This window comes from Delphinus delphis, chromosome 5 (assembly GCF_949987515.2).
Source record: "Delphinus delphis chromosome 5, mDelDel1.2, whole genome shotgun sequence".
NCBI lineage: Eukaryota > Metazoa > Chordata > Mammalia > Artiodactyla > Delphinidae > Delphinus > Delphinus delphis.
This window is the reverse complement of record NC_082687.1, coordinates 106,818,642-106,840,142: the sequence shown is the minus strand read 5'-3', so window position 1 is coordinate 106,840,142 and position 21,501 is coordinate 106,818,642. Positions and strand designations below refer to the sequence as shown.

The 21,501-nt window shown below is 37.6% G+C and overlaps 1 protein-coding gene across 1 annotated transcript in view; it reads left to right on the top strand.

The window, feature by feature from the left end:
- DKK2 (dickkopf WNT signaling pathway inhibitor 2) overlaps window positions 1-16,547 on the top strand; it is a 96,815-nt gene extending 80,268 nt beyond the window's left edge. Inside the window, exons 2-4 of the mRNA XM_060011826.1 lie at window positions 12,098-12,248; window positions 13,639-13,794; window positions 16,297-16,547. Coding sequence (XP_059867809.1) covers window positions 12,098-12,248; window positions 13,639-13,794; window positions 16,297-16,547 — 558 coding nt within the window. The remainder of the gene's footprint in view (window positions 1-12,097; window positions 12,249-13,638; window positions 13,795-16,296) is intronic.
- Window positions 16,548-21,501: the final 4,954 nt, after the last annotated feature.

Sequence of the window (21,501 nt, the reverse complement as noted above, 5' to 3'; positions counted from 1 at the left end):
ATGACCATTGGAGAATATAGACGTGAAAGATGGTTTCCATAGTCAGTATAAAGAAGGCAGAGGAAGAATTTAACAGAACATGATCTGTATCATGGGACAAACAGCGTGAGGTGTTAGCAGAAAGCAGGTTAAATTGGACATCCAAATCAGCTAGGAGTGAGGAGCTAGCCCAGAAGGTTTCCAAAAAGTGAAGTTATTTGATATAATCTCTGAATGAGTTGGAATTATTCTGATGATGAAGTGAATGGAGGAAAGGTATTTGTGGCAGAGGAAAAATATTTGCAGATCCATAGACGTGAGGGTGTGTGGCTAACTAAGGGATGTGCAAGCAGCACCTATCACTGGAATATATAATGCAGTGCTGGCTGGGAGGGTAGATAGGGGTCATATGCCACGCTAAGAACAAAAATATTTTCTGCTCATCTTTATTGCTAAAAAATTGTCTTCTTTGGTTAAAACAAACAAAAACAAATGGGATAGATTTCAGATAGCATCCCAAACATAGTTCCAGAAACACTTTACTGCTGGATGTGAGGGAAAAAAAATTGAAAAAAGTATAGGATTTCAGATTGACTCTAGTAAAGTTGTATTAAAAACTTTATTAACAACTTGGCTGATGAATTTTGTTTGATTTGTTTGCCTAGACTTCCTTTTGACCAAAATAGCACTTGAGTTGTGTTGAGGCAGGACATATCTACCCCAATCCCTGGGGTGATCCCTGCTTTCTTAGCTGCACTCCACTTCTCTTTCCTACTCTCCCTCCCACATCTCACATTTTAAAGCCCCATATTTGCTGAAAATTCTGCTGGAATGTGAGGCCAGACACAGAGGTGTTAAAAAGGGTCCAATGCCAGTACATCTGGGGATCCTTAGTAATGAACAAGGGCCAAGAAAAGGAGTAGCAGAAATACAGAGGAGCATACTCTTTACAGGGTCTGGAGGGACCAATGGGATGAAGTGACTTAAGCCCTGAGACATGATTTCATTTTTTTCATCTAGTAACAAATCATCTGACCTCTCTTACACTTTTGAGAGTGTCCTGGTCACCACAGCAAGCAGGTATACAGAGATGTGGGTCATGTGGGGGACCGATGTCTTCTATGTGTTTTCTTTGAGATTATTAACACATTGAATATGTCATCCTAAATGAACCACATTTCTGAGGCTGAGATTTGAATACCAAGGTCACACAAACCAACGTATCTGTCATCTGGCTCTTAATTTCCTTCCTTTCCAATCCTCTAGCAAAGCACTTAAATAGAATTTTTTGATAGAAGTAGATTATAAGCCAATGAGTGATGTCTTTCTCTATGCCATATTGTTCACTAGAAGTAAATTTTCTTTGTCCTTATGTGCTGACCGTCCCTTCCTCCTTCTACACAATAAGAATTTAAATTTGTTCATGGGGGCAGGAGGCTGAGAAGTAAGACCACATGTGTATCAAGATATTGACTATTTTTTGGAAGAATGTTTTATTTTAATAAACAACATATGGTCATATAATTGCTATTATCTGACACTAAAAATAAAAATACTCTCCAGGTTGGGACTTTTCAACCCAATCGTCTTGTGAATACCTGAAATAAATGAGTAGCCTTGGATATTGTAATTTCATCTGTCAGGAAGTCAGGCAATAATTCCCCTGGATGCTTTAAACCTATGATTATGTTAGAGACTCTGAGACTGATTCAAACTCTCTCAAACATTGTCCGGATCTTTGGAACCCAGAAATGACAACATAGGTGTACTCAGAGTGCTCTTTGCATGAAGAACTCCTATGTGAGATCTGCCTTATCAACTGAACATTCCAAATAAATAAAAATGAAACAAAGGCATGTAGCATAGGTCCCTACCTATTTTACAGGTTATATAAATATCAGCTTAAAATACCTAGGGAAGGAATCAAACTGGAAAATGGGAAAGAATAAGGATGGTAAAATAACTGATTATATGAGATAACTCCTATTCCTTTCTCTTGGTAACTAACAGACAAGCTTAGTAACTTACACAAACTTATCTCTTAGTAACTCATCCAAAGTTCAGGAGTTGGGGGCTTCCCTGGTGGCGCAGTGGTTGAGAGTCCGCCTGCCGATGCAGGGGACACGGGTTCGTGCCCCGGTCCGGGAAGATCCCACATGCCGTGGAGTGGCTGGGCCTGTGAGCCATGGCCACTGAGCCTGTGCATCCGGAGCCTGTGCTCCGCAGCGGGAGAGGCCACAGCAGTGAGAGGCCCACGTACCGAACAACAACAAAAAAAGGAGTCAAAGTTCAGGAGTTGAAGTGCTTCATCCTGTTGCACATATAACTTGCCTCTTGTCCCTCTATATCTCAGGAGTGTGTAATATAATGATTCTAGTCCATGACTCTTCATGGACTTACTGTTTATTTTCCTCCAAATGGCAAAGGCAGAAACAGATTGAGTTACTTAGGCAGAGTTCTGTGTTAGAGCTGTGAACCACCTCTTCGCCCTACTTTTTTTAATCAAAAGGTTTCTTAGGTTTCGATTCAATCTCTGTGGCTGTTGCTATTGCGTAAACCTCTTGCTCCAACCTTCTGGGTGATCTTTTGGGACCGTGCTTCATCTCAAATGTTTGCTTCTCCTCCCAGCACACCTAGAGGATAAAATGCTGCCTGCTTTCTTATTTATGATTGTAAATTTAAATGGTACATTTTATATTCTCAAGCAATATTTACACAGGACTTAAAGTAGTTCTTTCTTAAACAGAAATTGAGTTTTTTTTTTTCACTGCAAATGAATATTGAGGGCTATATTTTGCTGTGCTTTTTTCCATCTTCCCAACTATAAAAGAGCAATATTTTCAATTTTATCAGCTTCCATCAATTGTTTCCTCAAAAATCAGATTAGAATATGGTGAGAGGCCATTTGTCTATTAGTCTAGCCTAATTCTTAGAAGAAGTAAAAGAGAATTGAATGAGATTAGAGAAGCGTGAAGTTTGTACATTTTATACTAAATGAAATCAGCCAAAACAATAAACATTAGCTCAATTAAATAACTGTTGGAACAACGGATTGTTTATGTGTGTGTGTGTGTATGTATGTATCATGTGAATGTTGCCTTGATGGTCTTATTCTGCTAATAAGATGACATTTGTGAAACAAAAGAGAATTTTTAATCATGAAACTTCAATCTGTATTCTTGATACACTTGCAAGAAGCCCTCTCTCCAGGAAACCCAATTTCTTCCAAGCCTTCCTAATATGAAAACCACGAGGCATAAAATTAGCAAGTAATAAGAAATTTCACTTTCAATTTCATAATATTAAAGTTGTCCCTCGGTGTCCACAGGGGATTGGTTCCAGGAACCCCCACTGTTGCCAAAATTCAAGGATGCTCAAATCCCTTAGGTGAAATGGCCTAGTACAGTCGAGCCTCTGTGTCGGTGGGTTCCATGTCGGTGTGTTCCACCCGCGCACACACACACGACACACACATCTTCATGGAGTTCTCATGTTCTCATTTCTAAACCCAAGATATTATAAGTGAAAACTTACTCCAACTCATGAAACATTTCAAATTCACAAGTGTTTACGTTTGGGCACAGAAATCTTTACCAACATTGACCTACTCTATAATCATAAAGAAGGTCTTCTAAACAGCAATAAGAAAGTATGTTAAGTTTTCATATCTACCTGTACATCAGTATTTGAATTTTCAATGTGCTTTTCATTGGAAAGGAAAATTTCATGCTATACAAAGGATAGAAAATAATAAAATCATACATCATCTGTTTATCATACTTCATACAGGGAGGAAGAGTACTTGTTTTGTAAAGACCAACAGGATACACGATGCAAAGAAAACTGCAAAACTGTGCATTGCCAACACAACACAGGTGTACACCACATGAGGATATGAAACAAGCCAGCACTAATGGGTGTGTTGACAGCTATGAGTCTACACTGTGTTTCTCCCAAAGTGCACTAGTGTGTTTGTTATGTGTTACTTTACTTTTTTATTTGTTTTAGAAATCCTCAAGCCCACCCCTAAACACAGTGGCTAAGTACTAGGAGTGAAGATGAACCTGCCTGGAAAACAGTTGTTGTCAGTGAGTCTCTTAGACTCATATTGATGTTAGGGAACCAATTTCCCCCTTACACCCATATCTATCTGGGAGGTACTACGGACGGAGTTCATATCTCATGTAGACCAAATAAATGTATAAGAGCATCTTTAATCTTTGCAACAATTCTATAAAGTAGTGTTTCCCTATCTTACCTTATCATATAATCACCAGGACAGTATTCATTAAAAAATATAGATTTCTGGACCACATCCAGTCCTACAGAATTAGTCTCTATGAGGAGTCTGTGAATAAGTAGTTTTTAAAGACACCTCATGAGATTTTTAAGATTAGGTAAGGGAAATGCTGCTGAAGGTAGTATTATACCCATTTTATCAAGGAGGAAATGGAGACTCAGCTAAGTAACTGTATAACAAATTAACTGTGAAGGTGTAATTCAAATTGCAATATAACTCCAAATTTCTACCGACCATGTTACCTTGCTGCAGGTCATGAGGTCAAACAAATTTGTAAGGCTACAATGAAAATTCTGTATTATAGACATTCAATTCTGGATTTAAAAGAAAATGTAAAATTGTGTAGTTTCTTCCTCTGTTTTGGTTAGGACAGTTATACTGAACCAATTGCAGAATTATAAAAGGCTTCATAATTATATGCGGAGTATAAAGGGCTCCAACCACTGCTGCCAAAGCATTCTAGAAATGCTTTTTGAATATGGGATAGAAGTGTTCTGTCCTCTATATTCCAAATGAGGGCGAAATGGTCATTTGATTGTAGCTGGTGTAGCAAAAATAAAAAGCCATGTACTGTTTAGATTTCTCTAGGTGCTGAGACCATATGGGAAGGGTTCCTCTTCCCATTCACCCCTTGATCAACAGCAGTAATGGACATGTTACAGTTGAGAATATGGTCTATGTTCAAAGTAGAGAATTCCCTGGAATCTCTTTTCTACTTAATGACATACAGAGAACAGGGTGAAGCAACTAAAGTTGGAGAGGACCCTGCCTTTATTTCACAGAATTATTGTTTCTTAGGATTTAAATGAGGCTTTCTGAATACATTGGGGAGGTCAATGAACCCCTGGCAGAAATCTATCATTCCTAATTTATAATCCAGGCAGTATTAGTAGAAATTCTCTCAATTTTGAACTTTTATATCAAAAATCAAATGTCTAACAAACTTAGCCTTGAAATGAATATGTATAAAAGGTATTCAAAGGTTTTCCACGGTGTGCACAGCATGAATTGTTTTAGGGAATCAATTTCCAGATCCTTAACTTCCGTGGTTCTTTTTCTTATAATTGTCTGGAATATGCCTGTGTTTACAATAAGTCTTTTGCTATTTTATGTGGGAAAAAAAGAAAAACCGTCACGCATTCCAAATCTTGATATATTGCTTTAGTCAGAGGTATAAAATCCACTTTTGGATGTAAAACTAAAATAGAATTTGGAATATTGGTTTTAACAAAGATATTCTTAATGGTTGATCAGGGCATCCTAAATGTACAAAGGCACTTTCTTTACTTCTCTTATCTTCTTCTTGGATTGACCCCTTGATCATTATGTAGTATCCTTCCTTGTCCCTTGTAACAGTCTTTATTTTAGTCTATTTTTTCTGATATGAGTATTGCTACTCCAGATTTCTTTTGATTCCCATTTGCATGGAATACCTTTTTCCATCCCCTCACTTTCAGTCTGTATGTGTCCCTAGATCTGAAATGGGTCTCTTGTAGACAGCATATATACAGGTCTTGTTTTTGTATCCATTCAGCCAGTCTACGTTTTTTGGTTGGAGCATTTAATCCATTTACATTTAAGGTAATTATCGATATGTATGTTCTTATTGCCATTTTTTAAATTGTTTTGGATTTGTTTTTGTAGGTCTTTTTTCTTCCCTTCCTCTTTTGTTCTCTTGTGATTCGATGACTATCTCTAGTGTTGTGTTTGGAGTGCTTGTTCTTTTTTGTGTGTGTATCTGTTGTAGTTTTTTGGTTTGAAGTTCCCATGAGGTTTTGATATAGCAGTCTCTCTATATATACAAGGTTGTTTTAAGTTGCTGGTCTCTTAATTTCAAATCCATTTCCCATTTCCTGCATTTGTGCTCTCCTCTTCTCATGGTTGCTGGTTTTGATATCATACTTGTATGTGGATGATTTCCTACTTTTACTGTATGTTTGCCTTTACTGGTGAGCTTTCCCATTTGTGATTTTCTTGTTTCTAGTTGTGGCCTCTTTTTTTTTTTTTCCCCACCTAGAGAGGTTTCTTTAGCATTTGTTGTAAAGCTGGTTTGGTGGTGCTGAATTCTCTTCGCTTTTGCTTATCTGTAAAGCTTTTGATTTCTTCATTGAATCTGAAGGAGAGCCTTACTGGATAGAATATTCTTGGTTGTAGGTTTTTCCTTTTCATCACTTTAAATATCCTTCTCTTATTACTAATTTTTAAAAAGTGAATCTTGGTCCCAGTTGGAAAGTTCTGGATATAGAACATTCAAAATAGTTGTTATGACTTGTGCGTTTTAAAATTTAACTGAATGTCTTCTAAGACTAACTTGTTCAAGGAAGAATCTCATCTATTGGTAAATATGTTGTGATTTATTTTAGGATCAGGATTCATTTAGGATCAGGCTGCATCGATCAATATTTTACTGAATCATGAGAAATTACTGTGAACTTCACCTTATAAAATGTTTAATGTTATATATCATATTCATAAAACAAACTTAAACTTATGCTGAAACATTTTACATGTCAAATGCAATGATACATGTTTTTCAAAATTAGTTTGGGGTAATGCAGGCAAAACATTTATAGATCACAGAACATAGTTGTTAGTGTCTGGATCGTAGCTGGTGTTCAATAAATAAAAGCTGAATAAATAATTATTGAATACTGAATGAATACCCAAGCAGCCACCCTAAGAACCTATGGCACAGATCCAGAACACCATGAAATATCTGAAAATTTCCTCTCAAATTAAAAATAGCTCAATTCTCCTGGCCTTAGGTTCAGGAATCCTCAAAGATGCATCTAGTAAACCCCTATCCCCTAGAGGTAATTGTGGACAAAGGAAAAGATCAAATTGCATAGCCTTTGGCATGAAGTGTACAACTGCACATGAGCCAGATTGAGTTATATTTCCCTGCACCTCCTGCAGTTGAAATGTTAGGGTTTGAGTTTGAAATGACCACCTTAAAGGATAGCGTATTTTGCATGCTCGCTGAAATACAGATCTATCATGTGGAATGTCATGACAAGGGAAATTAATCTTTAAGAACCTAGAGGACACCAGTGTGATCTGGTTTCCCAAACGTAATTGCCAACCCTTTGCCGTGCTCTGTTTAAGACCCCAGACATGTTCCAATCCCCAGCCCTTTGCTGCTACCTCCCTCTGTCCACTTGCCTCAAATGTTTTTCATTCCCACAGCTGGGTTGTCCCCCTACAGGCTTTCTTCTGCCTGCCCAGCTGATGACGTTTTTCTGCCTCCAGAAAACTTCCGAGATTGTTATAAACAGTGCTTACAGGGGACAAAGGATTGTCCCAATTAAAAACAACAACAACAAAACTAGGACAGTCTTGCAAGAATCCGAATGGGTGGGTAGCCGACATGAACACTTTATGTTGTTTCTCTCTTCTTCATTCCCCCCATCATAAAACAGGAACATGTCATTGTTTTGAAAGCTTGGGAGTTAAACTAAGGTTTTAGCTGTGGCCAAAGGTCTATTGAATAGTCAGTCAGTGCTGCTGAGATACCTGAAACACTTTTTCTCATTTCATAATCACTTCACTGTTGCACTGGGGTGTTCTAAGGGATGGGCAGTAATTGGAAAATAAGAATAAATTCAGCCCTAAATCTAAGTCTTGATTTAACAGGCCTTTTCTCCCTGCAGGTTTAAGAATAATTGAAAAAAAAAAGGCTCAATTAGTTTAAATAAGATGCAGTAACATTTTATTTTTTCATTAGAATATTATTTAATTATCATTATTTGCATGATGGGATTTTGCTTATAACTCTGATTACACTGAGTTTAAGTGGACAGAAAACTGTTGTCACAAAAATGGAATGGAAGATGTTGTTTACAGTCTTGTGTTTTCCGCCAGTATTCTGTTTTTTCCAACAGCTGCAGTAGGACATGCTGTTGGTATTTGGAGGCTTCTAGAAAGAGAAGTGGCCAAGTTTATTTTCCTAATCTCTAAATTCAGCACATAGGTCACCACTCAAACACCTTTTCTATGTGTGCATTAATAGTCATTATTAAATGCTCTCAGTCACGACACCTTCCAAGGAGGCCTAAAAGCCAGGGCAGGGCTCTGATCCCCAAGTGTTCTGCTGCTGAGCACATGTGATTTATCTGCAGAAGTTACTTAACCTCTCTTCACTTCATTGTTAAAACTGTAATAAATAAATGTTCTAGATTAGCAAAAATATCCTTTATACTAAAAAAGGAATGCTCCCTTCTGACAGACTTATTTTCAAGCTGTGTCCAATATGTTCACTCTTATTTTAGTCCGTGTCATGGTGGTAATGATAACTAGCACTGCTATTTATGGGAACAACTGTATTTTTAGCCTAGAAAGGGGGTTGGGAAAAACTTCTCTGTTTTGTTGGCCTGATCATGGACAGCTCTCATGTTTTCTTAATTTATGGCCCATCATCTGCTATTATTAGATATCACAAATGAATTTATCCCCTAAGTGTGACTAGAGCTAAGTCATGAATGATTCTGCATGAAGGCGAGTATTCCTGGATGCTCAGGCAACCAAATTTCTGATTCAGTTTTGGAACTTTTAGTACAGGAGGGGCATGTATAAAGTCTCTCCCTAACTCTTTCACTTGATTTGCAGTCTTCCACACAGACTGTCATTGTTCCTAAACTCAAGTAAATGAAGAACCATAAAAATTGGCTATTAATAATTTCCATAGCAGGTTAAGAAAATCAGTCTTATTCATTTATAAAATAAGTACCAGGGAAGCATATTATTATTTTTGTTAAATGGAAACTTAAGACTAAGGTACTCAAATGTAAAAATCATCATTAAATGGGACCTTTGGAGGCCAAAGTAAAGGGAAAGGATTTTTCCGTGGCAAAGCTTCTTAATGACACTTTTATTAATGAATATAATTCCCTTCAGTGGTCTGTTAATTGCCACAGGTCACTTCTTCAGGATTCTCCATAACTACTTTAACTATGTGCTTTTCTTTCTGTCTCTCTCTCCCAATCTCCCTCCCTCCCTCCCTCGCCTAATATGATACCATTTCCAGACATGTTAAAAGGGTTAATGTAGGAAAAACCCAATAGCAAGCTGCAGAACCTCATACTTGAGTTGAAAACTCTTTACTAAAAAATAATGCATTAGGCTAAAAACATGAGAATTGGTATTAATGGGTCAGAGTCATATTTCCTCCTGTTCTGTATTCTCTTGCTAATGGTTACACCAAGGGAAACTTTATGGCTGACTAGATCCATCCTGGGGGAACACTGATTTCAGATGTTTCTGAAATATCACTTGCTTTCCCTAAACTTGTTTCAATCAATTTTTCTCATCCATTCTTGATTTTATTCATATATAAAGGCTGTTGTTTGGAGCCCGGAGTTCCATAAGCATACTAGAAGCTGTGTAATATAACCTTTCATTTCAATTATTAAATTTTTTTTTTTTGTCATAGCACTCCTCTTAATATTATGTTCTGGGATTCCATTCCAAGGACAAGTTCACATTAACAATAACCTTCAATTTAAAAAAAAAGTCCTGCATACTTTTCCTGCCTATATCATTTATATCCAAGCCAATTAAAAGATCTATTGGAACATAATAAAACTACCTGATATTTTTTGTCTCTTCCCTCTAAAAATTGGTGAGAATTTTACTGTGATCCTATTCACAACGTACTATTGTGCATATTACTTTTTGTAATAGCATCAAATATTTCCCATCTCAAGTATTTCCCATTTCAATATTTTCCATTTCCCACAACTGAGAATGGGAAGACTATGATGTGCCTTCCACAATTTTCTGCTTAAATGAGCTGCTACTTTTAGCAAACAACTTGCTTTCTACCATACAAGCTATTTTTTAGGAATGGAATCAAGTATTATTCTATATTCAGAATCCCTTGAAGAGTCATTGTTTGAGCTGAATTGCACATGATGTTTTAGGTGGCATATGTTTACTTCCATTGAAAGAACATGTCCTACTTTTGAGGAAGGAAAAGAAACTTGTGAGACATCAGATGTTTCTTGCAAAACAATTTGGTGAAATAAATGTAAATGAATCAGAAACGTGTGAATTGTATTTCAGTTAAAATTAATGGGTTTAAATATGAAGGCAGTAAAGCACTCAGGGGGAAAGAGTGTAGCAAGTCGGGAAGTGACATCTGTTTTGTTTTCATCTGTCTTGGACTCTTGAAAATGGCCTAATACTCTGAATTCAACCTCATTCAGAGTCCCTCTTAAGTCTAACAATGGAGTTATAGAATGGGACAATAGTATTCAAATTAATTTTATAGCTTTATCTGGCTCCAGTTATAATGTGGGCGTCAAACATTGCCACTGTGCAATTTTTCAAAAGCACTTTCAGTTTGAAGTTAGAGGTTTTTCTATTCTCTTCTGAGGGTAAACAGAAAATTGTTATGATGCTAAAAGTGTATTTTTTTCATAGAACAACAGTGTAAAGTTTTCAGAGTCACATATCAACTTCGTATTTATTTCCTCTTTCTAAGATGAACAGATCTAAATGGAAAACACAGGGGGCAGAATGCATACACACGTACGCAGGAGAAGGGCACAGGGAGAAAAGGCGATGGAATAGAGTGAGAGAGAACGAGAGAGGAGGGAAGGAATAAGCAATGCATGCAGGGGTGAGGTCATCAAGCCTCATTTCAAAAGTAAAGCGCTCAAACCACACTACTTGTTTTAGTGTCACAAAAATTTTATCCCATAGTTTTATAGTCATATCATTTATGCTTGCTTAAAAACAACTACATAGCTTTTTATTTTTTTTTCAATTTTAAAAAAATGCATTACTCTGAAAAGCAGGGAAAAAAATGAACTACAAAAAAAAAAAAAAAAAAAGGACTTACAAATAATTTTCCCTGTCAACATGCCTCAAAATTTGAGTACTGTAAGTTTGATGTGATATTTCAGTTTCTCAACTCTCAGTCTCTGAGAACAGGGACATTTTAAGTGTTCCAGTAACTTGCAAGAGACAAGGAGTATATAACTGGATTGTGTGTTTATATATATATATATTCTTTTGTTTTTGAGATAATATATGACACTGCTTAAGTAGCCTTCTGAACATACAACCTCGTAGAGAAATGTAGGAACAGAAGTCCTTTCTGTATAAGTTGAAGGTACAGTAAACCATAGGGCTGTTTTTGTGTGTTAAGAGCCTGCTGTTTTGTTTCCTGAGAACATGAGGTTGTATCAGTCATTGGAGTTCAGCGTCTCTCTGACCACTCAGAGCTCTGCTGCTGCTCACCACTGAGTTTGGAATGAAGATGCTGTTCCTTGATTTCTTTGTGCCAAAAGGTTCATCGCTTCAAACTCTTCTTAGAAGTGTCTCCCCTCTTTGCTCCTCTATCTGTTCCATAATTGGGCAGGAGATGTGTTTTAGCTGCTACCACAGCCCTTTGTTGCTTTATTTAACCTTCTCCTCATCCTAGTTTAGTGGATAAAAAACAGAGTGGCTAGGCTGTTTCATTTACACCTTAAATCAGTGGCAATATAACATTTAGAACTGGTTTTGAGCTCCCAGAGTCACTCTTTAGGGCTCTACTAATCAACATAAAGTCTAAATCCTAACCCCTAATTTGTGTCAATGAAAATATATGAGTAGTGCCAACTTTATCTTCATCACCATCAACAGTAAATGTTTATAAAGTCCTCAATTAAGTAACTTACTATGTAATATCTCTGCTGAGCACATTATTACAATGGTATACTTCCTTTGAGGAGGGATACATTGTGATTTATTTTCCATCATGATTTGGTGCAGTAACTTTTTGTTACAAGATCTAATCTTTGCTTTTGGTGTTGTTGTTCCACTTCATGGCAGGCCTACCCTTGTAGCAGTGATAAGGAATGTGAAGTTGGAAGATACTGCCACAGTCCCCACCAAGGATCTTCGGCCTGCATGGTGTGTCGAAGGAAAAAGAAGCGCTGCCATAGAGATGGCATGTGTTGTCCTGGCACCCGCTGCAATAATGGTAAAGGTCCCGCTCAGTGTTGAAGGGCCTCTTTCCTTTCATGTAGGAGGCCTGGCTACCAAGTTAGGCTACCTTCTCCTTAGTCAGACTCCTGAAATGTAAGGAGCCTTTCAAAATTGGCAGGAATGGGATCAGGGTTTAGATATGTATAAGATTACCTGGATTCCCTCTCAAATCTTAGTTTTCCTGGGCTCTGACCATCTCCTATAATTTATAATCTATGCTGATCTAGGATTTGCCGTATTGAAATGTTGCGTATAAATAGCTAGATGTTCTATTCCACTAAACACTTAAGCAAATATGTGCAAAGGAACCAAAGAAAGGAACATGCTATGATTTAGCAATACACTTGTGAATCTGTTTTCCATTTCCATACTAGTTTCATACTTTTACTCTTATACTCAAGGTGTCGTCTTTTTTTTTTTTTTCGGTACGCCGGCCTCTCACTGCTATGGCCTCTCCCGCTGCGGAGCACAGGCTCCAGACGCGCAGGCTCAGCGGCCATGGCTCACGGGCCCTGCCGCTCCGCGGCACGTGGGATCCTCCCAGACCAGGGCACGAACCCGTGTCCCCTGCATCGGCAGGTGGACTCCCAACCACTGCGCCACCAGGGAAGCCCCCAAGGTGTCTTCTTTTGAAGGCCTTACCCCGTGGCATGCACAAATGCTGACGGAGTGATTGGTTCCTCCAAAAGGAGACACAGGAGTCTATTCCCTGGCCTTCACCCAATCTCAATGAGCTTAGAAGCAGACAATTCAGCATTAACGATAAAATGAAGAACCACCAACACCACATGGTAAAACCATTAAATAATTGCAGAAGGTGATCAGAAACATACACTTATTCATACAAAACAACATAATCAGGCTCATAATCCTATACTTATTCCTGACCTTTGGGCATAGTCCTATTGGAAGTACCCTGGACAAGAAGAGGTGAAGGGAAGACCTCATACCATTAGAGGTGTTTACAGTGTAGACAAGGATTATACTGTTGATTGAAAAAGGAACCTTGATCTTTTTCTGATCAGATGTCTGATTAGACAATTTTAAGGTATTAAGAGCTAATAATAATTTAATACTTTACTATGTCACTATTCTAAGCACTTCACATGTATTCACAGTAATTTAGTGAAATGAATTCTGTTTTCATCCTTATTTTTGCCCAAGGTCACTTGGTCTTGAGGGTGGCAAGATTCAAATCAAGAAATCCTGGCTCAGGACCATACTATTCAATTCTCAGTCTGGACAAATATATAAATAAATGAATAGATGAATGAATAGACAGATGATAGATAAATGGCTTCATACCTCACATCAGGAGAATACTTGGATAAGAATCACATTTTGGAGAATTGAATAAGTCTAACTAATTACCTGACCATCTCCAGGCATCTGTATCCCCGTCACTGAGAGCATCTTAACTGCTCACATCCCAGCTCTGGACGGCACTCGGCACAGAGATGGAAACCACGGTCACTACTCAAACCACGACTTGGGATGGCAGAATCTAGGAAGAACACACACTAAGATGTCACATATAAAAGGTAGGGATATCTGTAGCTCTGTTTACTTTTTCTTGTTTTATAATGAAGTAAAAGAAAAATATCGATAATTAATTCCATTGGTTTTGTGTGCAATTTGAAAAAAAATATTGGGAAGTTACTTTAATAGCAAGATTTTAACTGAATTTCTTAATTCTTAATTTTGAGGATGCCAGAGGTTTCTTAGAGATCTTAAATTGTTAGAAAATACATATTGCAAGAATTTCAGTACCCTAACTAACCATGCCATTTTCTAAACAGCCTTTTTACAGGATGTTTAGAATAAATCTTTTATACAAGCATTTCTCTTCCATATTCAAGCATAAAGCATTCCAAAAAATAAATGGGAAAATGTTTGCTGCCATATGATTAAATCACTGAGATTTAGAGTCTTTTTCTCATCTTTGCAGACTCAAAAATTGTATTTCCCTTAACAACCAGATAATATACTGCGCATAAACCAATTTACCAAAAATAATTGAGATTACATATGCCCATAAAATGCCCTTCCTGGTGTCAAAATATTTAGGAAGCCTAATCACTAATAGTAAAATTTAAAAGTATGAAATTATTGAACCCAGTTACTAACAGTAAAATTTTGAAAAATAGAAATACCTATATTTTTTTTGTTTTGAAATACCTATATCTTTAAAGGAAGTTTTTGCAAGTGTATTCTGCGGAGCACTATTCTTTCAAGACGTTCTGTGAATGAAAGAGCCCTGTGTTCAAGAGTTTTGTAATAAGGTATCTCCCCCTTTCTGGAACTTTATAATTAACATTGACATACTGAAGTCCAGCAACGAGGAAAACTGGTTAACTTTTTTAAACATTGTATTTCCCTGGCTTACTTGACCACAAAACCATTTCCCCACATTTTCACCTTCTGCCGAGCTAGTATCCTAGAGAATATCTGACCTATTAGTCCAACCTGGACTACTAATGGTCAAATCAATAGGGCTAAAGAGACTGACTTCCTCTTCAATTATCCCTTGTCTACACTCCCTGAAGGCCTAAGTGCTTTATCCACATCTCCTATCTCTAGTCCACCAAATTCACATGCATTTGTTAGTACCTGAGTATCCTCCTTTATTCTGACAGATATCTATGTCACAGTACAGTTTCAAATTTATTGCTTTTATCTAATTATATGTGGAATTTTCGGATGGCAGCCAATAATATATCTTATACAACTCAGCTAGTGAGTTGCATCCACATCACACAGTGGAACTGGTGACATCTGGGCTGACAGCTAACCTTTTAGAACAGGCTTGGCACATTATGGCCTGTGAGCCAAGTCTGTCCTGCCCCCATTTTTTTTTTTTTTGCGGTACGTGGGCCTCTCACTGTTGTGGCCTCTCCCGCTGCGGAGCACAGACTCCGGACGCGCAGGCTCAGCGGCCATGGCTCATGGGCCCAGCCGCTCCGCGGCATGTGGGATCTTCCCAGACCGGGGAACGAACCCGTGTCCCCTGCATCAGCAGGCGGACTCTCAACCACCGCGCCACCAGGGAAGCCCCTGCCGCCATTTTTGTAAATAATGTTTTATTGTAACACAGACTTGCCCATTCACGTAGGCATATTTATCTATGGCGGTTTTTATGATACAACAGCAGGATGAGGAGCTGTGACACAGATCACATGGCCTAAAAAGTTTAAAGTATTTACAATCTGGCAGGTTACAAAGAATCTTGTTGACTAGTACTTTTTTATAAAGATTACGCATCAACACAGCTGTGATGTGTGGGTGTTCTTTGCTAACTTGATTGTATTTCTGAATTAAATACCCAGATTTGTGCTCCTACGTCATGTTTATGATGGGTTCTTGGTTGACCCTGGGGCTAGCTGCCCTTGCTCTGCTCCACTCTGTATCTCAGCTTTTTATAGACTTCATTTCCTGGGCTCCCTGTCAGATGGCTTCCGACCACATGGGTTTGCCTGTGGTGAGACTGAGAGGTAGAGGAAGGGAAAAGCCAACAGATTCTCTCTGCCTCAGGTAGTGTTTCTGGCAGAGCTGTACCTCGTTGGGGCCTCAGCTCCTGCCAGGTGGGCCTGTTGGGATTCCAGTTCCCACCCTTGCCCCGTTCAGATACCACCGGCTCCTTTGGCTCCTCCAGACTAAATGTGGTAGTGGCTTCCTGTTGTGTTGCTTTACCATCCTCTGGTACTTCTTAGCCCTGCCACTCACTACCTATGTGACCAGTTCTCTGCATTAAATATCTTCTCTTTTGAATACTCAGAGATTCTGTGTTCCTGGCTAGATTTTAACCAATACATGGTCTCTAGGAGTCCCAGACAATTACAGCCTTCTCCTTGAATCAGAGTTGTTTACTCTTTCCAAGAAGATACCAAATTAATTAATTTGAAAGCAATTCTGTTTACTTATTTTCGCTCACCTAGTAAACAAAAAAAGAACAGAGAAAGATCTAAAAGCACACCATGCCAAAGTAAGGAGAAGATTTTTTTCTAAAGTGTCATGGTGAAATATTTTGGTCATCATCTCCGTAGGGCATGAAGGAGACCCCTGTCTACGATCATCAGACTGCATTGAAGGGTTTTGCTGTGCTCGTCACTTCTGGACCAAAATCTGCAAACCAGTGCTCCATCAGGGAGAAGTCTGTACCAAGCAACGCAAGAAGGGCTCTCACGGGCTGGAAATCTTCCAGCGGTGTGACTGCGCAAAAGGCCTTTCTTGTAAAGTATGGAAAGATGCCACCTACTCCTCCAAAGCCAGACTCCACGTGTGCCAGAAAATATGACCACCTCTGAGGGAAGAAAGTGTCACTAGCAGACTGTGAATCTGTGTATTTAATACAGTATAGCATGGGGGAAAACAGGATTTGGATTTCAGAAGGGCTAAAATGAGGAATGTCATAAGAATATAGATCACAGAAAGAGAAAGAAAATGGAGCAGATTAGAAAGGGTGACGAGTGTGGTACAATCAGTGTGTTTCCACCATGCACCTTGTTTATGTAAATAATGTATACATTTGTGAAAATGCTATGACTCAAAAAAAAAAAAAAAAACAGTGAAATTACTAACGAATACCATGTGACTTTCCAGCAGTTTAGGCTGTGCTAGAGGATCAGGTTCCTTCACATTGGTGATTGATTGCCTATAAAAATAACCTAAAAGCCATATTTCTCTTTAAAGTTATACTTTAACAACAAAATACTCCCCATATATCCTGGCATACAATAGACTCTAAAACATGAAAAGAAGAGTTAAATAGGAAACGGAAGCGTGGAGCAGAGTTAATTTGCAACACAGAATCACCTTTTAATTTGGAACACTACTTCTTACCACTCAATTAAAGACCTTTGTAGATGATAAGAAAAAAAGCAGTCGATATTTTCCAAATAATATCAAAATAATCACAGGTCTTTTGTCTAGTCCTTCAGAAAAAAACAAACTCGTTTTTCCTCACACTGCTTATTTACATTTTTCAAAACTTTAATTTCACTTATAATTAATAAGAACCAGTATAATAAGACAAAAATAATCCATTCAGATTCTAAAGGATCTAAATTGCATCTCTCTTGATTGTATGTGATTCCTACCCATTTTATTCTCCATATTATACACGTTATTTGTGAATAGCACCAAGCAGAATTTTCAGATTGTAAAAGTTTTAAGATGCCCAAAATAAAAGTTACTAGATCACATTTTGTAAAGCTTTGGCATTTCCTATTTTTGATAGAATTGGACATTTATTCTTTACATACTCTGCAGTACAGTAGGGTAAAGCTGATAAAAGAGCTACATGTGTCCTGCACTGAAGCACAGCAAGGAAATAAATAGGGAAAACGTTGTCAAGTATTGGCAACACATAGATCGTATGTCTGAAGCACAAACTCACTTTTCATATTTGAAGTCCAAGGCTGCACAACCTAAATGGAAGTTTTCCATGGGATTTGCTATCACAATATTTACTACACAGATGAGTTCAGCGTGAGTTAACAACTACTTGTCCTCAAAATATTTATTTTCTACTTTTGAGGTCCTAAAATAATCTTAACATGAGGAGGTCTCATTAAATGGACTCCAAGGCAGGTAGGATATAGTAAGCTTCCATTGCCCTCGGTAAGCTTCTTTCTAACTGGCTGGCACCATCTGATTTTTTCTGCACCAGCCTCTCTCTGCAACAGCTGTTTCTTTGCCAAAGATACAGTTTCTGTTTTCTGCAGTCATTGAGATTAAAAAAGTATAAATGGAATAACTTGTAAAATGGACATTTTGCTAATCTATAGAAACCACAGGTTCTAAATTCTTTGAATCCATTTTATTACTTTTTTACTTTACTCAGTTCTAAATATTATGTCTAGAGCATAAAGCAAAAAAGTTATCTTATAGTTGTTACTTTTGACCTTTTCTTTTATAGACTTTAAGTCACTCCTTAATTTTCTTTTACTTAAATCCCAGTTGCAGTCTCACATTCAAGTTCTCCCAGTAGAAACTCAACCTGAGCCTGCATGTCTATTAAGAATTTCAGCTTCCCACATACATTTACAAGTATGATTAAGATTTACATTTTCCCCACATGTCCGTTAAAACTTATTAGCTAATCTATCCAAGAACCAAAGTCTGTAAACAAGCAGGTTTCTATAAGCTTGGCAACATGAAAATGGAACATTTTAGTCAAACATTTCTTATATAGCAATCTGGTTTCTGCATTTTTTTCCTTATGTACATCCCTTCAAAAATTATTATTTGAAGTAATTTATTTACAGGAAATGTTAATGAGATGTATTTTCTTATAGAGATATTTCTTACAGAAAGCTCTGTAGCAGAATATATTTGCAGCTATTGACTTTGTTATTTAGGGGAAATGTATAATAAGATAAAATATATTAAATTTTTCTCCTCCAAAAATGGAATTCAGACTTCCTTGTGTTTTGCTTATGGGAAAAACTTTTATAGAATCATAGATTATCTGAGTTCAAGTGGACTGGGTCTGATGTTGCAGTCTTAGTTGAAATCTTTTGGATGACATCACCATGAGCTGATGCAAGGCAGTTTTACTATTACTGAAGGTGCTTATTTCATGGCAGGACAGCTGTAATTGTTTGTTGATAGTTCTTTTTTTCATTAAACTAAAGTATTCCAGCTTGTGCTTACCACCCATTTATTCTTACTTTGCCTTCTGGAACATTTTAGAACACAAACTCCACAAACCTCTTTAAAACACTTGAAGTCACCTACCATATTTCCTATAATCTTCTCTCCAGGTTAAAATTTCCCACAATAGAGATGCCAACATGCTTAGGGTATTGGTTCATTCCTCTATGGCACAAACAAAATACAAAATATCTTTATCCCTATATAGCTATAGACTGGCCCTGCATGAACTAAAATCTACTTCCTAGGAAGGTCTTTCCTCTGCTTCCTGAATACAAAGATGTCAGGAGTGTTTCACAAACATTATTCACCAATTATGAGACCAGGAGTGGTTGCAAGAGTCCATGTTGTATTAGAGATGTTAATGGGCTGGAAATGTGGAAAATAAACATTCTGTGACATAGTGGAATGGACTGAGTACAGCTATGGCCGCTTAATGATGCTAAAACAGTCCCATAGCTAGAGGTCATGGTTGAAGACATCTCAAGCACTGGTGAAATAATTCCCCACATTATTCTAATTAGTCACTTAGTATATTATTAAATAGTTATCCATTTCTTCAAATCAAGAACATTTATATTTCCAAGCTACAGTGTATTTTTAGATTATAAGAATCATATCGGTGATATTTTTCTTTTCCACTGAGCTCAGTGAGATGCTCTAGAAGTGACAAATTGTCCTGATTTCCTTTTTTAGCCAAGAAACAAAATACCCTATCATAGCCTCAGGATTTGAGGAGGGGAAACAATCCATTACACCTTTCTCCTTCCCCAAATTCAGACCATTTGAGAAAAAGGTTAAGAAAGAAAGGCAGATGACAGATTACCCTATGGCTGATAAAGCTAATATTGGAAAGTGTGGCATGTATCTGTGGGCAAGAGGACACCAGAAAGAGACAGATTCTGTGCCCCTACTCAGGCAATACTAGACAACATCAGTTCTACCTGTTGGAACTGCCCCTGCAAAACTTACAATCTGGATGGGCACAACAGAATGATACACTTTCTTCTCGAAGTTAGTGCCAAAGAAGAAGGGTAGAGAAAGGACAGAACTATGCATTTCTCATCCAATAATCTCATTTGAAATTCTCTAAAACTGGATAATTCATACCACATGAAAGAAGTGAGTGAGGGATGGAGCTGAGACAAAGATTATTATACACTCCACATTAAACTAACATGAAGGATTAGAAAAGAAGACCCTCTTCCCATATTATTCCCCAGATCTTTATATTCTTAATCAATTGTACATAACCCTTTGTCTATGGTGAAGATATGAGTTTTAACCAAAATCTGAGAAGCTATCTACTAGGGTAGTACATGATGAGGTCATTTCCCCAATACCAACACTCCTTACTTATGGATCCTCTCAGGACCAATGGCAAGCAATTGAGATTTTATCCCTAGAAAATTGTAAAATGGATGAAAATAGTTCACTTATTCAATCAACCGTAGGATCACACTACACTCAGGACTGAAAACAAACAAACAAACAAAAAACCCCAACAACCTCCTCTTTCTGCCATCAAAATTATGTCCATCATATCATCCAGTACAGTAATCAGAGGTTCTGTAGTAGGATTACATAACACATGCATATCTAATATTAAAATGTATAAAAGCACTTCCATCATAAAATTCTGACAAAACAGACATGCCACACTTTTGAATATAAATCCTCTTCCATTAAAAAATCCCTGGAAGAAATGAAAGTACAAAATTTAAATCTTCTTGCATGTTAAAAACAAAATAAGTTGAAGTCCAGAGAAATTATTCTATATTTGCTATCTTCAATGGACAACATAGAAGAAATGGACAAATTCATAGAAAGGTACAACCCTCCAAGACAGAACCAGGAAGAAATAGAAAATATGAACAGACCATTCACAAGTACTGACATTGAAACTGTGATTTAAAAACTTCCAACAAAAGTCCAGGACCAAACGGCTTTACAGGTGAATTCTATCAAACATTTAGAGAAGAGTTAACACCTATAATTCTGAAACTCTTCCAAAATACTGCAGAAGAAGGAACACTCCTAAGCTCATCCTATGAGGCCACCATCACCCTTATACCAAAACCAGACAAAGATATCACAAAAAAAAGAAAATTACAGGTCAATATCACTGATGAACAAAGACATAAAAATACTCAACAAAATGCTACCAAAGTGAATCCAAGAACACATTGAAAGGATCATTCACCATGATCACTTGGGATTCATCCCAGGGATGCAAGGATTCTTCAACATCCGCAAATCAGCCAGTGTGATACACCACATTAACAAACTGAATAAAAACCATATGATTGACCTTCAAGATGGCAGAAGAGTAAGACATGGAGATCACCTTTCTCCCCACAAATATATCAGAAATACATCTACATGTGGAACAACTCCTACAGAACACCTACTGAACATTGGCAGAAGACCTCAGACTTCTCAAAAGGCAAGAAACTCCCCACGTACCTGGGTAGGGCAAAAGAAAAAACAGAGACAAAAGAATAGGGACAGGACCTGCACCTCTGGGAGGGAGCTGTGAAGGAGGAGAAGTTTCCACACACTATGAAGCCCCTTCACTGGTGGAGACGGGGGTG